Below are 22,935 nucleotides of genomic sequence, written 5' to 3'. Positions count from 1 at the left end.
CTGTGGGTTAAACCACAGAGCCTAGGACTTCCCGATCAGAAGGTCGGCGGTTCAAATCCCCGCCCTGGTCTTTGCTCCTGCCAACCTAGCAGTTCGAAAGCACGTCAAAGCGCAAGTAGATAAATAGGTACCGCTCCAGTGGGAAGGTAAACGGCGTTTCCGTGTGCTGCTCTGGTTCGCCAGAAGTGGCTTAGACCTGCTGGCCACATGACCCGGAAGCTGTACGCCTGTTCCCTCAGCCAATAAAGCAAGATGAGCGCCGCAGTCCCAGAGTCGGTCACAACTGGACCTAATGGTCAGGGGTCCCTTTACCTTTACCTTTAAGGAATAGGCGGGAGGTCAAGTCTATAGTCCAAGGTCCATTTTTTGCTTTATTGATTTGTAATTAACACTGTCTTTATCACTGTTTTTATTTGTATTTTTGTTCTGTTTTTTCCTTTTTTTGGTGTATCAGAAAACAAAACAAAAGCCCCATGCAGTTAAACGTTCATAGTACTGCGTGCCCTCCCCGCCTTCCATTATTTCACAGTTCACATAATTACGGTACCTTTTTTGAGTCTTCTAACCTGCCGCTGCGATTCCTCCTTCGCCCAGGAGAGGGCAGCCTTGGATAAGCGCCTCGCCCGCAGCTGCGCGCCTTCGCCTTTCTGCTCCACCAGGGGGCGCCTGCGAAACTCACCGCCACAACCTTTCCTTGCCATTTCAATGCAAAACCTCAACCACTCCACCCCTTAGCCAGCCTTGCAAAAAAAAAAAAAAAAAGCAAACCTCAGTTTCACAGCTTACCTGTCTCTGCCTGCCTGCCTTCCTGCCTTCCTCCTCCTTCTCCTGGCCCAACCCATCTTGCAGAGGAAGAGGGCGATCAGGTCAGGAATGTTTTGAAGGGAGCAGTTGATTTCGCTCGCTCGCTCTCTTTCCTCCCCTCCCCCTCCTCCAGTTCATCCACTTTGGGAGCACTTTCGCTTTGCGGGGGGGTTGGCTGGGGAGGAAGTGCCCCCAACTCCCGAGGAGAACTTTCCCTGCGCCTGGGAAAAGGAGTTTGCAACGAGTTTCCGATGGGCGCCACCTGCAAGACGCAGTAAGAATCAGGAATTGCTTGCGCGGGTGAAGATCTTGCAGACAAGATTCCACCATGGTGAGTGTTTTCGCTTTTCCTTGGAAACAGATTTTTTGGATCTTCTGCCTTTCCCCCCCTTCCTCGTTTTCCTCCCTCCTCGTTTCGTTGGGTCAAGCTGAGCGCCCAGCCAACTTTCCCTCCAGCCCCCCCCCCCACCATAAAAGAAAAAGTTGGATCAAGTTTCTTTTTCCGCAGCAAATCCTGAACTTTTTTTGATTTTCTTTCCCGCCTCCCTATATAAAAAAATTAGGCCCCGATTCTCATGTTCAACTTGTTTGCAGGACGTTCTGATCTAAAAATGCGCGTCTGAATTAAATTAATGGGCATTTTGACGGTGGATCTTAGTGACACTTCTAGAAAGAATGTTGAAATGGGCCGGTTTCGATTTAGCCTCCGGTTTAGCAACAGGTGACCCTCAGATTTGGGGTTCTTTAAAAATCACAGCCAGTGCAGAACGAATGCAATTATATTTTACAGCACAATCCTATGTACTGTCTACAAAGTAAGTCCCACTACATTCAATGAAGTTTACTCCTAAATAAGAATGTGTATTCTTGTTCAAATCATTGACGGTAGATCTTAGCTGTTGGGGAGAAATGTTTCTATTATTTTAAAAAGGTCTTGTTTGGAAATGGAAATAATCTTTGCAATTTAAGAGAGGGGACAATTTTTCAAACGGTATGGAGGCAACTGCTTTCAAGTCACCTGGATGCGTTTTTGATATAATTTTAATTGACATGTGCTTAAATTTCATTGGAATGCCTTCTGTCTCAAGGTCTGTCTTTAGATTTTCCCAACAAATGCAGGCTCCAAGGCATACCCTTCAGTCAATATTTTTGGGCTGCGTTCATACCATACATTTAAAACTAGCACACACAGAGAGTGTGAAATAATCCTGGGAACTATACTTTACTCCTTACTGCTCTATAGTTCCCAGCATCCTTTACGAACTACATTTCCCTGGATTTTTAAGAGTAGGAAAATGTGCTTTCATTAATGAATAATAATAATAATAATTTTTTATTTATATCCCGCCCTCCCCAGCCGAAGCCGGGCTCAGAATGAAGAGTTCTACAGAACCTTAAAATAAAAAACTTGCTCTTTTGTCACATTTTAGTTGGCCTAATCATCTTCTTCTTTTCCCCGGCTTCCTTAAACTGCGGCTGAATCACCTTCCGAATTGCAGTTTAGAGAAACTTCAGATCAGAAATAGCTGAAGAAGGCTTAGGTTTCCTATCTGAGCAGTTCTTGGAAGGAGTGTCACTGGGGCGGGAAGTTTCCCTCTCCTTTTTCAGTTTTAGAAACAGCCCGAGAGAGGTGATAATCCAGAAAGGACCATCTCCCTCCTGGCTTTTCTTGTGGGCTAGCGAACTGCCCATCAAATTGATGGCTGGCATACTTCTGCCCTCCAGTTTCCCCTATTTACCAGGAAGAGTTCCTGTTTTCTGAGCCCTGTTCCTGGTAAATCGCTGTTTATTTTTGGTGGCGGCTTTTTAGAACAAAGTTGTGAATGCTTAACCCATCACCCCTCCGCTTAATAACTTAACCCACACCCCTATAACCCAATAACTGCCTATCTACATAGTTGTTGCTGAAATAATAACGTTTCAAAGCTTCCAGAACCCCAGCATATGAGAGTATGTATTCCACAGAGTGCTGCCTTTGACTGAATCAGATCATTGATTCATGAATTGCATAGATCCCTTGGGATCCCTCCCAACTCTACAATCCTATGATTGGTCCATGCAAAATCAGTGTTACTTACAATGGCTGGCGGCTGATCTCCTGAGTTTCTGACAGGGGTCTTTCCTAGGGAAATGCTTGTCGTTGAACCTGCCCTACCATTGAGTTGCAGTCATTTCCCTAAAAATAAAGTGAGAGGCTAGTCCTCATTGTTCTGAAGAAAGGACTGATTTTAACAGGAACAGAGGGAACTGCTTTACAGTCATACCTCGGGTTGAATATGCTTCAGGTTGAGCACTTTTGGGTTGCGCTCCACAGTGACCTGGAAGTAACGGAACACATTACCTCTGGGTTTTGCTGCTCGCACATGCGCAGACAGTCAAAATGACGTCACGCGCATGTGCAGAAGCAGTGAATCATGACCCGCGCATGCGTAGACGCGCAGTCGCTAATTGTGTTCACTTCAGGATGTGAACGGGGCTCTGGAACGGATCCCGTTCGCATCCTGAGGTACCACTGTATTAGGGTATGGGACTTTATTCTTTCAGTTTTTTTCAGTGAGGAGTCTTAAAAATATGTTTTTGGTTGTGAGGGATTCAAATTATTATTTTTGCGAATGGACAACATTTAGCTTGGCAAATCTACATTTGATGAAGAAGCACATAATTTGCTTTTGGGAAGCCAAATAATTTTCATTTTACCTTTTGAAAATGTCAGGTAATGCTAAATAACAACAACAAGAAGAAGAACTTCAGTCGTTTTCAATAATTTCTGTGCAATTCTGCACACATATTACTTTTGAAGCAAAACTAAATTATATCAATTCAACCAAAATTTCTTGAATTCCCAAGTCATGCTACAGCTTTTTAGCAGCGTTCATTTTTGGAAGTTGAAAGCTAAAAAATCCAACACACCCTCCTGCTGTCGTCGCTCACTACTGTCGACACTGACAGGCAGTATTTCCTGGGGAGACAAGGAGCCTCTCTCTCTGCCCTACCTGGTGGCGCCAGTAGGGACTGAAGCTGGGAGGGCAGAGATCCTCACCAACAGGGGCAGGTCTGTAGCTCCGTGCTAGAGCCTCTGCTTTGCATGCATCTCCAGGTGAGATGCTGGGATGCGGGTGGCGCTGTGGGTTAAACCACAGAGCCTAGGACTTGCTGATCAGAAGGTCGGCAGTTCAAATCCCTGCAACGGGGTGAGCTCCCGTTGCTCGGTCCCTGCTCCTGCCAACCTAGCAGTTCGAAAGCATGTCAAAGTGCAAGTAGATAAATAGGTACCACTCTGGTGGGAAGGTAAATGGCTTTTCTGTGCGCTGCTCTGGTTCGCCAGAAGCGGCTTAGTCATGCTGGCCACATGACCCGGAAGCTGTACGCCGGCTCCCTCGGCCAATAAAGCGAGATGAGTGCCGCAACGCCAGAGTCGGCCACGACTGGACCTAATGGTCAGGGGTCCCTTTACCTTATACCAGGTGAGATGGGGAGGGGCATGAAAAAGACTCCCTGTCTGAAACGCTGGAGAGCTGCTGCCAGTCCGTGTGGACAATATTGTGCTAGATGGGCCCCAGTGGTCTGACTCCGTAGAAGGCAGCCTCCTGCGTTTGTACACAATTCAGCCCTCAGTTCGGAACCATGAGGACTAGTATCGTGCTTAGTTTTTAAGGAATGGCTGGAGCACCTGGGAATGTCCCTGGCCTGAAACCCCAGAGAGCCACTGGCAGTCAATGCAGACAATACTGTGCTAGATGGGCCGGCGGCCTGACAAGGCAACTTCCTGGAAATTTGTGGGCCTGCCCGTGGGTTTGCCGCGAGGACTCGTGCACCGTAGGCGACACAATCTTGCACGCGGATGCATCAGCGAGTGAGGGAGCCACCGGGACTGATGGCGAGCCATGTGCGTGCCCCGCCAAGTCTCAGTTTCCGGCCACGTGGTGTGTGGTTTGGGAGCTGCACGGTCAGGGGAAAAACAATGCTGTCCAGGGTTGTAAAGACTGCAGAGAGAATAATTGGGCGCACTCTTCCCACCTTGGATCAAATCTATGCTTCCAGGTGTCATAAGAAAGCTGCAGAGATAGTGCAGGATAGTGCGCACCCCAGAAATGATCTCTTTCAGCTTCTGCCTTCTGGAAGAAGGTACAGGGTTATAAAGACTAGGACTAGCCGCCTGAGAAACAGTTTCTATCCAAATGCGATTTTGGTTTTAAACGCAGTTAAGGTAGTCTCTGTGGGAGTATATTGTATTTAATTATGGGGTATCAGGATGTGGGTGGCGCTGCGGGTTAAACCACAGAGCCTAGGACTTGCCGATCAGAAGGTCGGCAGTTCAAATCCCCGCGACGGGGTGAGCTCCCGTTGCTCATTCCCAGCTCCTGCCCACCTAGCAGTTCAAAAGCACGTCACAGTGCAAGTAGATAAATAGGTACCGCTCCGGCGGGAAGGTAAACGGCGTTTCCATGTGCTGCTCTGGTTCGCCAGAAGCGGCTTAGTCATGCTGGCCACATGACCCGGAAGCTGTACGCCGGCTCCCTCGGCCAGTAAAGCGAGATGAGCGCCGCAACCCCAGAGTTGGTCACGACTGGACCTAATGGTCAGGGGTCCCTTTAACTTTACCTTTACCTTATCAGAGTTTTTAGGGGGCAAACCAGGCTGGGATAACTGGGATAGCAGGCTTGCTGGTTTTTGAATGTTGATTCCCCCCCTCCCCCAATTTTGTTGTTCTGTATGGGACAAGGACAATAAAGATTATCGTATCGTACGGGTGGGAGGCAACTACGAGGAAGCGATGAAATGCAGCGAAATTGTACTATGCCCTTGCGACTCTGTTTAGCTCAGTTTCCCCTGAATGAAGCAAACCCCTCGGTAGCCATGCCAGCGGGGTTAATGGTTAACTTCTTCTGCGGGGGTGTGATTCTGACACGCTACGTGGGTGTGTTTGGAAGTGGGTGGGGAAATCGCTTGTGCCACCCTGCCCAGCGGAGCCCTTGCAGGGAAAATTAGACAGGACCAGGCTTGATGGAGAAGCCTTTGGAATGTTTCCCCCCCTGGAGGGGGCACTGAATCAGCCTGTTTGGTTCCTCCTCTCTCCCATCCCCCCCCCACCCATGTGCTTCATTTATTCCTTCCCCCACAACTAGGTGACCATGCACGAAGCCAGCCCAGGTCTGATTCAGTGGGGTGAGGCCTTCTCGATACCGGTGGGTGATGTCAGCTTGCTTGAGGTTGCCTTCTACGCTGCCTGTTTCCTGAGAGCTGATACTCCGTGTGACCCACAGGCAATTTGGCCTCCTTGGATCAAGGATCATGCCCACGTTTGTTTGTTTTTTAACGCAAAGAAAGAAAAACTACATTTTGCTTCTGTTGTAAACAAAATCTGCCCTTTTTCCCTTATGGGGTGTCCAAGAGCCCATATAGAGTCCTTAACTGGGTTCCCTATCGGTAGGAGAAAATAACAGAGGCCAGCCAGAGAATATTGAGAAGCAAAGCGGCTAGTAAGCCTGATCTTTATTGAACTGTTGCAACAGGGTGCTCCCCTCACCCGCAGGAGAGGAAGAGGAACCCAGAAAAATGACGTGCATGGCCTTACAAAGACTTTTGAAATTGCCACCCTGTAGATCAAGACCACACCTCCATACATCATACATACATCATAGAAGGGGTGTAACCCAAGACCACCACCCCCACAAACATCATACCTACATCACAGAAAAGGTGGTCTACAATAGAAATATCCATAAGATTAACCCAGACACAGCCCCCCTTCTAAAATGTCCCCCCTTCTGTCTGAGCTTTCTCCTTCCCAGTCTTCTTACTTCTGTGCTTAACAGGTAAATCTACTCCTGAGTAAGCTTTCTTTAACAAGGAAACTGCAAGGGGGGGCAATGTTTGCTAAAGGTACCCCCCATCTCACTTTCCTATGTGTGATTATTTTAATTCCTAAAATAAGCTTAATATTCCTATGCAAGTTCAAGAAAATGGTTCAGTTGTTCACTTTTGTATTCCTTTTAAATCACTTCCTTTCTGAGAAAGGTCCCTGAAAGACATAGGGTGGGCCCACACTCCATCCCATACCCTGGAATCCCAACTCCCACATTTAAAGCATCCCAAACAATCTTGGGAACTGTAGTTTGTTTGCCATGCTGGCAACTGAGAATTGGACCCCAGCAATATCTGGAGGGCCACGAATGTTCCTTTGGGGGCCATGGGGCTATTCTCCCGAGGCCCAACAAGGAAGGAAAAGAGCTGGTCACATGCAGATGTTTCATTTGTTAAGCAGAACCTCCATGTCCTCCTGCAGTATACCAGATGACATATAAGCCCGTGTGGAAGTAGGTTGTGCAGGCGCTGGGTGTTAAATCATTGCAGTCTACGGATGTCGTCAGGGTGGAGCTGTGTTTGCACGGCAAATAACGCCTTACATTCCTTCCACGCAGGCCTGGAATTTGGAGGGAAGGACACTTGAGAGTCTGAATTTCTCTGCCGTGGTTCGGAAATGGTTTTCGTGGCACAAGTTTGCAGTCTCCACCTTGGGAGGGCTGGAGATGGGGTCTCGTGTCCCGGAATGCTCTTGTGGCAGAAGAGCGGGCGATCGAGTTTGGTTTGGTGTTTCGCCCCATTGGTATCGCTGCCTAACTCTTTCACCTGGGAGTTTTCCCCCTGAGGCGGAAAGGGAATCTTGGAGACTCCCAAGCCGAGTTAATGAGCGAGAGAGAGAGCTGACGGAGGAGCAGGTTTCGCAACCGAGACAGAGAGTTCCGCGCCCAGGCTGCGCGGAAGGAAATAAGGGGGTGCAGGCGATCGCTCGGAAGGCAAGAAACTATGGAGGCCCAGTGTGCTTTGGGAAGGGAAGAAGACTTGATGATCATATTGTTACACATTCACCGCATATACAGTGGTACCTCAGTTTAAGAACGGCCCATTTTACGAACTACAGTCATACCTCGGGTTACAGACACTTCGGGTTGCGTGATTTCGGGTTGCGCACCACGCCGAACCCAGAAGTAGTGGAACGGGTTACTTCCGGGTTTTGGTGCTTGCACATGCGCAGAAGCACTAAATTGCGCTTTGCGCATGCGCTGAATTGCAACCCACGCGTGCGCAGATGCGCCACTGCGGGTTGCAAATGTGCTTCCCTCATGGATCACGTTCGTGACCTGAGCATCCACAGTACAGTGGTACCTCGGGTTACATACGCTTCAGGTTACAGACTCTGCTAACCCAGAAATAGTGCTTCAGGTTAAGAACTTTGCTTCAGGATGAGAACAGAAATTGTGCTCCGGCGGTGCAGCGGTGGCAGCAGGCGCCATTAGCTAGAGTGGTGCTTCAGGTTAAGAACAGTTTCAGATTAAGAACAGACCTCTGGAACGAATTAAGTACTTAACCCGAGGTACCACTGTATTCGGTTTACAAACTCCGCAAAACTGGAAGTGGTGTCCCAGTTTGTGAACTTTACCTCGCTCTAAGAACAGAAGCCGAACAGTGGAAGGGCACGGGCGGCGGGAGGCCACATTAGGGAAAGTGCGCCTCGGCTAAAGAACGGTTTTGGTTCAAGAACGGACTTCCGGAACGGATTAAGTTTATAAACCAAGGTACCACTGTGTACAACATGAACGTAAGATAGACTGTCTCACAGCATTAACACTCCCAAAGATCTGGCTTTTCCATTAGTCGCAGCTTAGGATCCAGTACAGATCAGGCATGTCTCTGTGTCTTCAGCTTCCAACCTGCTTTTCAGCTCAGCTCTCACTCACTAGAGACACTTAAGTGGACAGCTGTGGTCATTGCCTTACAAATAAACTTGTCTGACTAGTTCAGCGATAGAATCCTCTGGAAATCTAGCAGAAAGCCCTAGCGCTCATATCTGTGTTGATCGCTTCCAGACAAGATCTCTTTGCGAACCCGGAATATTGCAGGGGTTTTGTGTGGTATATTTTCTGCAGGTTTTTTTCATGGCTCCCCCCCTGCTGTTCTCATGATGAAATTTCGGGCAAATTGCGGCGGAAGAGAAGTGGGCCTGTGCGGAAAGGGTGGGAGAGCGGCGGCATAGTTAAACTGTGGAACTCCCTTCCACAGTAGGCAACGATGGCCGTCCTCTCGGATGGTTTTGAAGGACGATTGGGCGAATTCACGGACGAGAGCAGCTAATGATGGCTGCTTCTCCGACAGGAGACAGCTGGAGGCACCAATTCTTCTGAAAACCTGTGGGTGGAATGCGCAGGAGGGGAGAACGCTCTTGTGTTCAAATCCTGATTGCGAGTTTCCCAAAAGAGACATCTGGTTTGGCCAATGTGAGTATGTACACAAAGCATCAAATGTGGTGACAGTAATAATAATGCAACAAAACAACAACACCACAAACCTGCTTATAAGTATAAAACCAAATTTACTAGTACAGTGGTACCTCAGGTTAAGTACTTAATTCATTCCGGAGGTCCGTACTTAACCTGAAACTGTTCTTAACCTGAAGCACCACTTTAGCTAATGGGGCCTCCTTTTGCTGCTGCACTGCCGGAGCATGATTTCTGTTCTAATCCTGAAGCAAAGTTCTTAACCTGAATCACTATTTCTGGGTTAGCGGAGTCTGTAGCCTGAAGCGTATGTAACCTGAGGTACCACTGTATAATAACTAGACTAGAGATAGACTTGTAACCATTCAAGCAAAAAACATACTAAGGTGCCATGTGCAAAACAAAGCCTGGAGATACTGTAAACACGGAGTGGATAAAGGTACAACTATCTTAACAAGTTACATGTGCAATAAACGTTATACAGACTGGATAAGTGAACCGTTCAACAAGTAGAATAAGTCCAACAGCTTTGAAAAACAGCTTTGAAAAACTTTTTCATATTCTCCAGTTGCCATTGTGGCGGCACGGGGTTGCCGTTCTGTGACTGGACTTACGCTACTGGTTGAACGGTTCATTTATCCATTCTGTTTACAGTATCTCCAGGCTTTGTTTTGCACATGGCACCTTAGTTTGGCCAATGCGAGGACAGGAGGCTGGACAAGATGGGCCTGATCCGGCAGGCCTGCTGATGCGAAGGAAATTTAGCGTGAGAGAGACCTACAGTTCCATAACCCTACAGATAAAGGTAAAGGTAAAGGGACGCCTGACCATTAGGTCCAGTCGTGGCCGACTCTGGGGTTGCGGCGCTCATCTCGCTTTATTTCCCGGTGTACAGCTTCCGGGTCATGTGGCCAGCATGACTAAGCCGCTTCTGGCGAACCAGAGCAGCGCACGGAAACGCCGTTTACCTTCCCGCCAGAGGAAGACCTATTTATCTACTTGCACTTTGACGTGCTTTCAAACTGCTACATTGGCAGGAGCAGGGACTGAGCAACGGGAGCTCACCCCGTCGCGGGGATTCGAACCGCCGACCTTCTGATTGGCAAGCCCTAGGCACTGTGGTTTAACCCACAGCGCCACCCGCGTCCCCTGATACCACGGGGCAAAAGGACAGAAGCTGTGGCAGAATCCCCAGGCAAACAAATGCAATTAAAGCTCATGTCAGAAGACAGCCTTGGGTTTGTGGCAATGGCGGCTGCCAGGCAGCGTGGGCACCACAACCACTGCGTGGCAAGCGAGTCTCTGGGCTGCCCCGAGTGAAGACGGCAGGCCTGTGTGCCACAGAAAAGGAGGCCCCTGCCAGTGCCAGCCTTGCCAACGCCTTTGTCCCCTTCTCAAGCACCGCCGGGCCTACGCCGTCGCCCACGGCAACCAAGCCTGGACCCGGCAACTCCGGTCCGGCTTTGTGATTAAAAAGGCACCTATCCTGCGCCCTTTAGTGGCGGCGATGACGGGAGATGTCAACCCTTGTCTTCCTTCGGCTGTAGACTGTTTTGAGCACAGCGGTTATTAAAAGGGGAAAGGGAAAAAACAGGTTTGAAACCAGATGTGGCAGAATCCTGAGAACACAGCAAAAAGGGAGGGGGGAAGGGAGGGGAGATCTTTCTCCGAACAGCCGCAAGTCAGAGGTGCACTCGGCACATGCTCGGGTAAACCCTCTCCATTTATGCTGGATGCTGATTCTGGAAGAATGAAGCCAGGGTGCATCCACACAGCCTGCACCCTGGGAACATTAGTTTGTTAAAAAGCCCTGGAAATTGTGGCGCTGTGAGGCGGGGAACTATGGTTCCCAGGATTCTCTGTAGGAAGCCATGCGCTTTAAATGTACGGAGTTGAATGTATCCGCAGAACGATGGCAGGCTCCCTAGAGAGGGCCAAATTGCGGAGGGCTTTTTTGCTGTTAATTCTGCAGCTCCAGCAATGTCCCTGTGGTAGACATTGTTGCAGGTTATGGAAATGGGGGCAGGGGGTGCATTGCAAATTTAAATGGAGATTTCCCCCCCTTTTTTTAAAGGAAACTTAAACTTCTTAGGTTTAAGTTTAGGGCATCCCTGAGAGAAGTTTGCATGAGAAAGCCCAGCCCTCATGGTCAAATTCCGGTCAAATTCCACTCGCTGTGTGACTGAGGCCAAGCGGTGGAATTCGAACTCGGTTCTGGAGTTTATTATTCATGCTCCCCCTCCATCTCTCCTTCCTTTGGGGGGAGGTTTGTTGTTGATAATAATTGCACCCCCTTCTTCTTCTACAGCTGCCTCGCTTCATTTCTGGGTGTGGCCGTGGGAGAATTGCCCCCCTTTTTGAGTCCTGCATGGGGCTGTGTTTTTCTCTCTCTTGCTTCCAGACTGCCCATCCTTTCTCCACTCTGAGATGGCGACTGTGCCCCTTGCTTTTCTCTTTCCCTCGATCCTGGCACGTCGCCTGGCAACCGTCATTGTCTCAGCCAGCTTGGGAGGAAAGAAGCCTTAGCAACCGGCCTTTTCTAAAGTTTGCAAAAATTTGCACACACACACACACACACTCACAGAAAAAGACCACCCAAGTTTGGTGGTGCAAAAGAAATTTGTAGTCCCTGATTTGATTTTATTTTTCGGTGGGGACAAGGGCTAGCCAATGCAGTTTTGAAGACATTAGTAGGGCCCGATTGCCTGGTATATTTAAAACAAAAACAAAAACCTTTCAAGAAGAAGAGTGTAAGAAGAAGGCGAAATGTCTAAGCTCCCTTCACCTCAAAGTTTAATTCAGTTTATTTCTCCCGGAAAGGTCAGTTGATGGGCCTCAACGAAGTCCATTTCTCTGCTGCCTGTTTATTAATTTATGCAAAAGGTTTTTAAAAGCGGTTTTCTGTGTTCCTGTTCCTGTTATGTTTATGTTAGCCCTTTATTCAGAAAAACCAACAAACAAGAGAAAGTATTCCCTGATCTCTTCCAATAAAGGCCAAAAAATAATAATGAAGTTAAAAAGCAAAGTTGGTAGCCTGTGATTAAATTACAAATCTATAACTTCTAATTTAAAATACAATTATGTAAAAACTATCTCATACCCAAACAAGCCAGGATATTTGCGTGTAATGATATTCCAGTGTCAATGAGTTGAAAAAATATGAGAGACAAGTATCTTCTGAAACATATCAAAACCAGACACACTTCGACTATGAAGTCTTCAGATAAATGTGGGAGCACATTGACTTGAGTACAGAGCCATGGAAATGTTTGCAATCCACTTCAATGAAAAATTCTCTTACCAACTGAAAAATATAGACCTTCTCGTCTTCCTAAATACATCATTTGGCCAGACCCCCCAAATATATTTTTCCCCAAACAATGAATATTTTTGTACAGACAAGTTGCTCTGCTTAGAACTATGAGGACTAGAATCTTTCAATTATTTTTTAAGGGAGTGTCCGCATCTCAGTGGTAGAGCCCACTGGTTGGACACAGAAGTTCCCTGGTTCAGCATCTCCAGGCTGGGACGGACTCCATCTCCAAAACCCTGAAAAGCTGATGTCAGTCAATGTAGTCAGGACCAAGGTAGATGGATCAGTAGTCTGACATGATAAAAAGCATCTTCCTGTCTTCCTTTTTTAAAAAATAACTTTTATTCAAAATTAAAACAAAACATATCCAGAAACATATCATCCTTATTCCCCCCCATTTTTCCTCCCTCCCCCTACAGAACCCACCCACCCCCACCCACTGACTTCCCTCAGTTACAGTCTTTGATTTCTCTAAAAATGCTGTTTTCTGCATGTTACACAGTTGTATAAATCCTCAAACTATTTAGCTGATTATTATCAATAAAAAGTTTGTGAATGTTTATTCAAAACCAGTTCGCTTTGTTGTGTCTTCAAATACTTTGTAAAGGGTTCCCATTCATCTTTAAAGTCACAGTTATCCTTGTCCCGTAGCTTGTATGTCAGTTTTGCCAGTTCTGCATAGTCCATCAATTTTTCTTGCCATGATTCTTTAGTTGGGGTTTCTTCAGTCTTCCATCCTTGTGCTATTAAAACTCTCGCGGCCATTGTCGCATAACATGAAGATGTTTTTCAGCTTTTTTGGCAGATCTTTCCCTACAATCCCTAATAAAAATGCTTCAGGTTTTTAAACAAATGTTAAATGGAACATTTTCTTCAATTCATTGTATATCATTTCCCAATTTTTTAAAATTACCTTACAATCCCACCACATATGATAAAATGTCCCCTCCTTTTCCTCATCTTCCTGTCTTCCTATTCTTTCAGCCCTTTATTTACAGTGATGAGGACTAGAACAGGGGTCAATAACCTAAGGCCCATGGGCCGGAAGTGCCCGCAGAGGTCGTTTGACCAGCCCACGAACTGCCCCCAAACTGAGTTGCCCGCTTGCGCTCTGCGCTAAAACAGTGCAGCGCGGTGTGAGGACTTGCTTCCGCGGCACTAGAAATCACATCTGCGCATGCACAGACACAGAAAATTGTGTCTGCGCGCACACACACGCCAAAAATCACGGACAGGCCCGCGATCTGGCCCACGAAAGGATTTTCGCGGGACTGATCTGGCCCAGAAAAGATAAACCTTGCTGACCGCTGGACTAGAAGCTTAGTTACAATACTGAGCTAGATGAACCAGCGGTCTGGCTCAGTTTAAGGTGGATTCCTCTGTTTTTGTTATGTACTGAATTTTTGAGGCTGGACGCTTGTGGTTTATTTTCACTGGCTTTTAAACAACTTGATTATTCTTACACTATGTTGTATTTAATCGTTTGCCGCCTCAGGAATATTTGTCCCCTTTCAGGACAGCGTAAAAATATTTTTACTTCTACTACTAATAATGTTTTAGATAATATTAAACATCACCCTTTGGAATTCTTTCCCTCTGTGTTCTTTTTGGCACCAGCAAGACTTCTTAAAGATCTTTCCTGTTTTGCACCTTTGCTGGTATTGTTTTTAAGGTGTCCTGATCGCTAGTGCGTTTGCTGCCCTGGGCTCCTTTGAAGAGGAAGGATGCCTGGATACAATTCAATAAACACGGATGTTAATAATACTCTCCCGCAGGTCAGCAAAGAGCGGTATCACTGGCAGACCCAGAATGTCAAGCAGACTGGCGTGGATGACATGGTCCTGCTGTCCAAGATCAGTGAGGATGCCATCGTGGAGAACCTCAAGAAGCGGTTCATGGACGACTATATATTTGTATCCCTTTACACGTGTTGGGTTTTTTTGAGTAAAGGCTCTGACCAATTTCTTTGGGGTGAAGAATTGAGGTGAGGACCACCTTTTTCCTTTTAAACGCAATCAGCAGCTCCAGGGCAGGTATGACGGGATTCTGGCAGAAATGTCTGCAGAAATTTGCCGATATCTGCTTATTTGTGTCCGGAACGGAAATTGATCCAGAGAATACGATGGGCATTTGCTGCAGTTAACGGATTGTGGTTGAATCCTGACAAGACAGAAGTACTGTTTTGGGGGGCCAGGGGCCAGGCAGGTGTGGAGGACTCCCTTGTCCTGAATGGGGTAACTGTGCCCCTGAAGGACCAGGTGCGCAGCCTGGGAGTCATTCTGGACTCACAGCTGTCCATGGAGGCGCAGGTCAATTCTGTGTCCAGGGCAGCTGTCTACCAGCTCCATCTGGTACGCAGGATGAGACCCTCCCTACCCGCGGACTGTCTCGCCAGAGTGGTGCATGCTCTGGTTATCTCTCGCTTGGACTACTGGAATGTGCTCTCCGTGGGGCTACCTTTGAAGGTGATCTGGAAACTACAGCTAATCCAGAATGCGGCAGCTAGACTGGGGACTGCGAGTGGCCACCAGGACCACATAACGCCGGTCTCAAGAGATCTGCATTGGCTCTCAGTACGTTTCCGAGCACAATTCAAAGTATTGGTGCTGACCTTTAAAGCCATAAATGGCCTCGGCCCAGTATACCTGAAAGAACATTTTCATTCCCGTCATTCAGCCCAGACACTGAGGTCCAGCGCTGAGGGCCTTCTGGCGGTTCCCTCACTGCGAAAAGTGAGTTTACAGGGAACCAGGCAGAGGGCCTTCTCGGTAGTGGCGCCCGCCCTGTGGAACGCCCTCCTGTCAGATGTCAAGAAAATAAACATCTGACTTTTAAATGACATCTGAAGGCAGCCCTGTACAGGGAGGTTTTTAATGCTCAAGGTTTTTTGCATTTTAATATTTTGTTGGAAGCTGTCAAGATTGGCTGGGGCAACCCAGTCAGATCGGCGGCATATATATAATATAATTATTATTGTTGTTGTTGTTATTTATGGCATTAAATACTGCCCTATACCCGGAGGTATATTATTCCATCTGCAAATGATATTTCATCAGTCGGGTTTCTGGCCCTCCTGCCATTTGCATTGCAATGAACAAGTAGAATAATGCAATGGCAGAATAATTAGTTATGTAGATTATGTCATTTCACCGCAGCCAGTCAAATAATGGAGAAGGTCCGGATTGTCCTTTGGCCTGATCCAGCTTCAGGGCTCTGGCTATTTCAACTGGGAGGGAACCTGCTGGATTTGACTGCTCACTGAATTGCCTGCCCACCCTTGTCTTGTTCCTTGACCCTTGACTTTCAAAACATAAAAAGACCTACATTGGTCCTGTCCTGATTTCCGTGAACCCCTTCAAACAACTGCCCTACTTCACCGACCGCGAGATCGACATGTACCAGGGGGCGGTAAGTTACTAGGTTTGCCTTCCTTTTGTTTATGCAGCTGCCGAGGTGGAGAGTGCCCCTGGGCATGTGCAGAGTCCTGCCCCCCCCTTCCGGTGACACTGGCTTCCCCAGCTTCCCTCAAAGCAACTATCGAGATCTGTCATTTGTAGGAATTCCATTTTTCTGAGCCTTGTGCTGACAATTAAACGAGAAGCGTACCTTGGCTCCCAGTACATTTCTGAGCACAATTCAAAGTGTTGGTGCTGACCTTTAAAGCCTTAAACAGCCTCGGCCCAGTATATCTGAAGGAGCATCTCCACCCCCATCGTTCAGCCCGGACACTGAGGTCCAGCTCCGAGGGCCTTATGGCGGTTCCCTCCCTGCGAAAAGCCAAGTTACAGGGAACCGGGCAGAGGGCCTTCTCGGTAGTGGCGCCCACCCTGTGGAACGCCCTCCCACCAGATGTCAAAGAGATAAACAACTACCTGACATTTAGAAGACATCTGAAGGTAGTCCTGTTCAGGGAAGTTTTTAATGTGTGACATTTTAATGTATTTTTCATCTTTGTTGGAAACCGCCCAGAGTGGCTGGGGAAACCCAGCCAGATGGGCAGGGTACAAATAATAAAATAAATAATAATAATAATAATAATAATAATAATAATAATAATAATAATATTTTATTTTATTTATATCCTGCCCATCTGGGCTTCCCCAGCCACTCCTGGGCGGCTTTCAACAAAATATTAAAATACAGTAATGCATCAAACATTAAAAGCTTCCCTAAACAGGGCTGCCTTCAGATGTCTTCTAAAAGTCTGGTAGTTGTTTATCTCTTTGACATCTGGTGGGAGGGCGTTCCACAGGGTGGGTGCCACCACCGAGAAGGCCCTCTGCCTGGTTCCCTGTAACTTCACTTCTTGGAGTGAGGGAACCGCCAGAAGGCCCTCGGGGCTGGACCTCAGCATCCAGGTAGAATGGTGGGGGTGGTTTACTTCTGGGTTTATGGTGTTAGAAAATCGAAACGCTCGTCAATGTTCGGAAACCGAGGTACCACTGTAAACAAAATAATATTGTCGAGGCACTCTTGGATTAGAACAGGGCAGGGGAATATCTGTGCCTTGCCCCACCCCGATAGTGACTCCCCATCAGATCAGTCCCAGAAGCCAGCATGGCCCAACAAGGAGGGAGGAGGATGGGAGTTATAGTTCAGCAGCGCCCAGATGGCTATAGGTTCCCCAGACCCATCTCAGAGTCTCGGCTACCCAGGAAAGCTCTTTTGAACACCGAAGCAACAAAAAGATATTCTGTGTCCCGTGCCAGGCAGTCAGAAATTCAACTTTCCCGGGTAGCAACGGGTGGTCAGCTTCACCTGTTGTATTCCTGCCTGCTGTGCTGCTCCTACCATCCAGAACGGGAAGGCGAGGTAGGTGGGAGCTGGCCTGAAAGTCTGCTGGAGCGTGGGAATGACTTCCTCCTCTCCAGTGACGCTGCGAAAGCCGTGAGTCAAAGGAGGGAGCGTGGCCACACTCACAGAGTTGTGCAACTGGAACCTCGGCGCCCAGTCAGAAGTGCCATTGATTTGCCATGCCCACTCTGACCCACAGGGAGGTCTGCTTTGCTCTGACACTGCCATCTAGTGGCCAGTGGGCAGACCATCCCCTTTAACAGCCAGCTGTAGGGAGGGAGATTGATGGATGGATAAAGGTAAAGGGACCCCTGACCATTAGGTCCAGTCGTGGCCGACTCTGGGGTTGCGGCGCTCATCTCGCTTTATTGGCCGAGGGAGCCGGCATACAGCTTCCGGGTCATGTGGCCAGCATGACTAAGCCGCTTCTGGCGAACCAGAGCAGCGCACGGAAACGCCGTTTACCTTCCCGTCGGAAGGTACCTATTTATCTACTTGCACTTTGACGTGCTTTCAAACCTTCTAGGTTGGCAGGAGCTGGGACCGAGCAACGGGAGCTCACCCCATCGCGGGGATTCAAACCGCCAACCTTCTGATCGGCAAGCCCTAGGCTCTGTGGTTTTAACCCACAGCACCACCTGCATGGATGGATAGATAGATATTAAAAATGTTTCACAGAATCATGGAATTGTAGGAAGGGACCCCTTAGGACAGCAATCCTTCCTAAGGAGCCACGTGGCTGCTTTTCAAAAAGCTGTTTTGCTTTTTTTTAATTTTTCAGGTTTTAATTTTCTCTTGCTGTTTTTCTGCCTTACTCCATTCCCCTCTAACCATTTGTCAGGCTCAAGTTGTATTTATATTTCATGCACGCATTCGTTTTTTAATTCGCACATTTGCATACGGACCCCAAAACGCTTTGGCAGCGGAGCAATTAACAAATATTTTAAACGGACTGCCACTAATCGGCAGAGCTGTGCAAATAACTTATTATTTGGTGGGATCCGGCTAAGTTCTGCTTAGAGAAGACGCAATGGAATGCAGGGACCTAAGTTTGTTCTGTTGATTTTTGCGCTCTCCCAAAAAGCATGTATAAATGAATGAATGATTGCTGGTGATGATGCTGAAATTCCTCTAAATCAGGCATAGGCAAACTCGGCCCTCCAGATGTTTTTTGGGACTACAACTCCCATCTTCCCTAGCTAAAGGACCAGTGGTCAGGGATGATGGGAATTGTAGTCTCAAAACATCTGGAGGGCCGAGTTTGCCTATGCCTGCTCTGAATGGGTGTGTACATTTACAAGATGTGTGTCTCTTGCTGTGTGGGATTAAACGAGAAGAGTGGGGGCCACCTTAAGATATAAATGCAATAAATAAATAAATTCTCCAGATAGTCATTTTCATGCCTGTGTCATTGCCATGATGGGGGATTCCCGTGCCCAAGGCCCTTTGTTACCTAGATCTTAAAATACCTTGGAAAGCAAAGGTTTTCTGGAAAATAGGATAATCAAAGGTCTTACGTGGCCCATGTCTTCCTCACAGGCCCAGTATGAAAACCCTCCCCATATCTATGCTCTGGCTGATAACATGTACCGGAACATGTTGATTGATGGGGAGAATCAGTGCGTCATTATCAGGTAATGTTACAGGGACAGAAAGGGTGCCATTGATATGGAGAAAGCTTGTGTTGTTTGGGGGCTTTTAGATTAGAAAAAAGGCGACATAAGCAGTGGGGGAGATACATGATATTTGTAAAATCCTGCACAGTTTAGAGAACTGGGTAGGGAAGTTTGGGGGGAGGGGTTGGTAAGGATTTTTTTATTTCATTTTAGAAATTAAATATATAAAACAAAGAGATGACAGACTGGCAGAAATTGAAAGATGGGAAAAAAGGCACATATAATCTGTGCTGTTGCAGAGAGGTTAAAATGATGAAGTCCAAGTCACGAAAGCAAAAAGCGAGAATAAATGTTGTATACAGATGAAGAATATTAGCATTATCTGACTAGCAAGTCTAGTTCCCAATTTGCCAGGCTTCTGATGATGGTTTGAAAATGATAGTTCTCTAGCATATGCAAGAAAGGAATGCCAAATCATATAAAACGTGCCTGCAGGTTCTAGTCCTTGTCAAAATCTCAAATCATACGCGGTTTTCTCCATAATAGCTATATTCCAGTGTGACTGGTACCAAGTGTCTGGTGTATGATTTTAGTACCTCTCTTTGCAGCTAAACCCCTCTTGGTTCTTTGATATCTTCCTCTCTTTGTGTTCTAGTGGGGAGAGCGGTGCCGGCAAGACTGTAGCAGCCAAATACATCATGGGCTACATCTCCAAGGTGTCTGGTGGAGGCCCCAAAGTGCAGGTATTAAACCACATTGGCTAAATTTCCCCACCCCTGTTTCCAAACTGTGGTGCTTAACATGAGCCAGCAGCATGATGCAGCAGCAAAAAAGGCTAATGCTATTCTGGGCTGTATCAACAGAAGTCTAGTGTCCAGATCAAGGGAAGTAATAAGGTAAAGGGACCCCTGACCATTAGGTCTAGTCGTGACCGACTCTGGGGTTGTGGTGCTCATCTCGCTTTACTGGCCGAGGGAGCCGGCGTACAGCTTCCGGGTCATGTGGCCAGCATGACTAAGCCGCTTCTGGCGAACCAGAGCAGCGCACGGAAACACCGTTTACCTTCCTGCCAGAGCGGTACCTCTTTATCTACTTGCACTTAGACGTGCTTTCGAACTGCTAGGTTGGCAGGAGCAGGGACCGAGCAACGGGAGCTCACCCCGTCGCGGGGATTCGAACCGCCAACCTTCTGATCGGCAAGTCCTAGGCTCTGTGGTTTAACCCACAGCGCCACCCGCGTGGATGGATAGATAGATATTAAAAATGTTTCACAGAATCATGGAATTCTGCTCTATTCTGCCTTGGTCAGAGCACACCTGGAATACTGTGTCCAGTTCTGGGCGCCACAAGTTAAGAAGGATGTTGACAAGCTGGAACATGTGCAGAGGAGGGCAACCAAGATGGTTAAGGATCTAGGAACCAAGCCTTATGAGGAATGGTTGAGGGAGCTGGGTGTGTTTGTCCTGGGGGAAAGGAGACTGAGAGGAGATGTGATAGCCATCTTCAAATATCTGAAGGGCCGTGTCACGTGGAAGATTGAGCAAGCTAGTTTCCTCCTGCTGCTGCTACAGAGCGTAGGGCCCAAACCACTGGATTTAAGTGACAGCAGAAAAAGAATCAGATTAAACCTTGGGAAGGACTTTCAGAGGGTAAGGGGACAGATTCCCTCGGAAGGTGGTGGACTCTCCTATATTGGAGATCTTTAAGCAAAGGTTGAATGGCCATCTGTCATGGATTGTCACTGTCCAGTCTACGGGCGAACGAAGTCCCGGCTGAGGACGTCGGGACCGGGGGCAAGATGGCGGGGTGGGAGCAGGAACAAGAGTCCAGAAACCAGGGGTCCGAGGGTCAGGAAGCAGGGAGTCACGAAGTCCAGGGTCCGAGGGTCGAGAAGCAGGGAGTCACGAAGTCCAGGGTCCGAGGGTCGAGAAGCAAGGAGTCACGAAGTCCAGGGTTTGAGGGTGGAGAAGCAGGGAGTCACGAAGTCCAGGGTCCGAGGGTCGAGAAGCAAGGAGTCACGAAGTCCAGGGTCCGAGGGTCAAGAAGCAAGGAGTCACGAAGTCCAGGGTCTGAGGGTGGAGCAGCAGGGAGTCACGAAGTCCAGGGTTTGAGGGTGGAGAAGCAGGGTGTCACGAAGTCCAGGGTCCGAGGGTCGAGAAGCAAGGAGTCACGAAGTCCAGGGTCCGAGGGTTGAGAAGCAGGGAGTCACGAAGTCCAGGGTCCGGGGGTCGAGAAGCAGGGAGTTACGAAGTCTAGGGTCCGAGGGTCGAGAAGCAGGGAGTCACGAAGTCCAGGGTTTGAGGGTGGAGAAGCAGGGAGTCACGAAGTCCAGGGTTTGAGGGTGGAGAAGCAGGGAGTCACGAAGTCCGGGGTCCGAGGGTGGAGTAGCAGGGAGTCACGAAGTCCAGGGTCCGAGGGTCGAGAAGCAGGGAGTCACGAAGTCCAGGGTCCGAGGGTCGAGAAGCAGGGAGTCACGAAGTCCAGGGTCCGAGGGTGGAGTAGCAGGGAGTCACGAAGTCCAGGGTCCGAGGGTTGAGAAGCAGGGAGTCACGAAGTCCAGGGTCCGAGGGTGGAGTAGCAGGGAGTCACGAAGTCCAGGGTCCGAGGGTGGAGAAGCAGGGAGTCACGAAGTCCAGGGTCCGAGGGTTGAGAAGCAGGGAGTCACGAAGTCCAGGGTCCGAGGGTGGAGTAGCAGGGAGTCACGAAGTCCAGGGTCCGAGGGTCGAGAAGCAGGGAGTCACGAAGTCCAGGGTCCGAGGGTCGAGAAGCAGGGAGTCACGAAGTCCAGGGTCCGAGGGTGGAGTAGCAGGGAGTCACGAAGTCCAGGGTCCGAGGGTTGAGAAGCAGGGAGTCACGAAGTCCAGGGTTTGAGGGTGGAGAAGCAGGGAGTCACGAAGTCCGGGGTCCGAGGGTGGAGTAGCAGGGAGTCACGAAGTCCAGGGTCCGAGGGTCGAGAAGCAGGGAGTCACGAAGTCCAGGGTCCGAGGGTCGAGAAGCAGGGAGTCACGAAGTCCAGGGTCCGAGGGTGGAGTAGCAGGGAGTCACGAAGTCCAGGGTCCGAGGGTTGAGAAGCAGGGAGTCACGAAGTCCAGGGTCCGAGGGTCGAGAAGCAGGGAGTCACGAAGTCCAGGGTCCGAGGGTGGAGTAGCAGGGAGTCACGAAGTCCAGGGTCCGAGGGTTGAGAAGCAGGGAGTCACGAAGTCCAGGGTCCGAGGGTGGAGTAGCAGGGAGTCACGAAGTCCAGGGTCCGAGGGTGGAGAAGCAGGGAGTCACGAAGTCCAGGGTCCGAGGGTTGAGAAGCAGGGAGTCACGAAGTCCAGGGTCCGAGGGTGGAGTAGCAGGGAGTCACGAAGTCCAGGGTCCGAGGGTCGAGAAGCAGGGAGTCACGAAGTCCAGGGTCCGAGGGTCGAGAAGCAGGGAGTCACGAAGTCCAGGGTCCGAGGGTGGAGTAGCAGGGAGTCACGAAGTCCAGGGTCCGAGGGTTGAGAAGCAGGGAGTCACGAAGTCCAGGGTTTGAGGGTGGAGAAGCAGGGAGTCACGAAGTCCGGGGTCCGAGGGTGGAGTAGCAGGGAGTCACGAAGTCCAGGGTCCGAGGGTCGAGAAGCAGGGAGTCACGAAGTCCAGGGTCCGAGGGTCGAGAAGCAGGGAGTCACGAAGTCCAGGGTCCGAGGGTGGAGTAGCAGGGAGTCACGAAGTCCAGGGTCCGAGGGTTGAGAAGCAGGGAGTCACGAAGTCCAGGGTCCGAGGGTGGAGTAGCAGGGAGTCACGAAGTCCAGGGTCCGAGGGTGGAGAAGCAGGGAGTCACGAAGTCCAGGGTCCGAGGGTTGAGAAGCAGGGAGTCACGAAGTCCAGGGTCCGAGGGTGGAGTAGCAGGGAGTCACGAAGTCCAGGGTCCGAGGGTCGAGAAGCAGGGAGTCACGAAGTCCTAGGTCCGAGGGTCCGAGGGTCGAGAAGCAGGGAGTCACGAAGTCCAGGGTCAGAGGGTTGAGAAGCAGGGAGTCACGAAGTCCAGGGTCCGAGGGATGAGAAGCAGGGAGTCACGAAGTCCAGGGTCTGAGGGTCCAGAAGCAGGGAGTCACGAAGCCGAGGTCCGAGGACCAGGAAGCAGAAGCCAAACGCAGGAAGGCAGGAA

At 49.0% G+C, this 22,935-nt stretch overlaps 1 protein-coding gene across 2 annotated transcripts in view; it reads left to right on the top strand.

Annotated features, from left to right (window-relative positions):
- Window positions 1-691: 691 nt before the first annotated feature.
- LOC310751644 (unconventional myosin-Ie-like) overlaps window positions 692-22,935 on the top strand; it is a 51,481-nt gene continuing 29,237 nt past the window's right edge. Inside the window, exons 1-5 of one of the 2 annotated variants that reach the window (XM_083591032.1) lie at window positions 692-1,135; window positions 14,169-14,306; window positions 15,712-15,801; window positions 18,727-18,821; window positions 19,459-19,546. In XM_083591032.1, the coding sequence (XP_083447158.1) occupies window positions 1,133-1,135; window positions 14,169-14,306; window positions 15,712-15,801; window positions 18,727-18,821; window positions 19,459-19,546 (414 nt within the window). In that variant the 5' untranslated portion in view covers window positions 692-1,132. Of the gene's footprint in view, window positions 1,136-10,231; window positions 10,675-14,168; window positions 14,307-15,711; window positions 15,802-18,726; window positions 18,822-19,458; window positions 19,547-22,935 lie in introns of those variants that run through there. The other variant, XM_083591033.1, reaches the window with a different exon arrangement.

Source organism: Podarcis filfolensis, assembly GCF_964270895.1.
Source record: "Podarcis filfolensis genome assembly, chromosome: 16".
NCBI classification, from domain to species: Eukaryota; Metazoa; Chordata; class Lepidosauria; order Squamata; family Lacertidae; genus Podarcis; species Podarcis filfolensis.
Note: the sequence above shows the minus strand (reverse complement) of the source record. Positions and strands in the feature narration are given on the sequence as shown.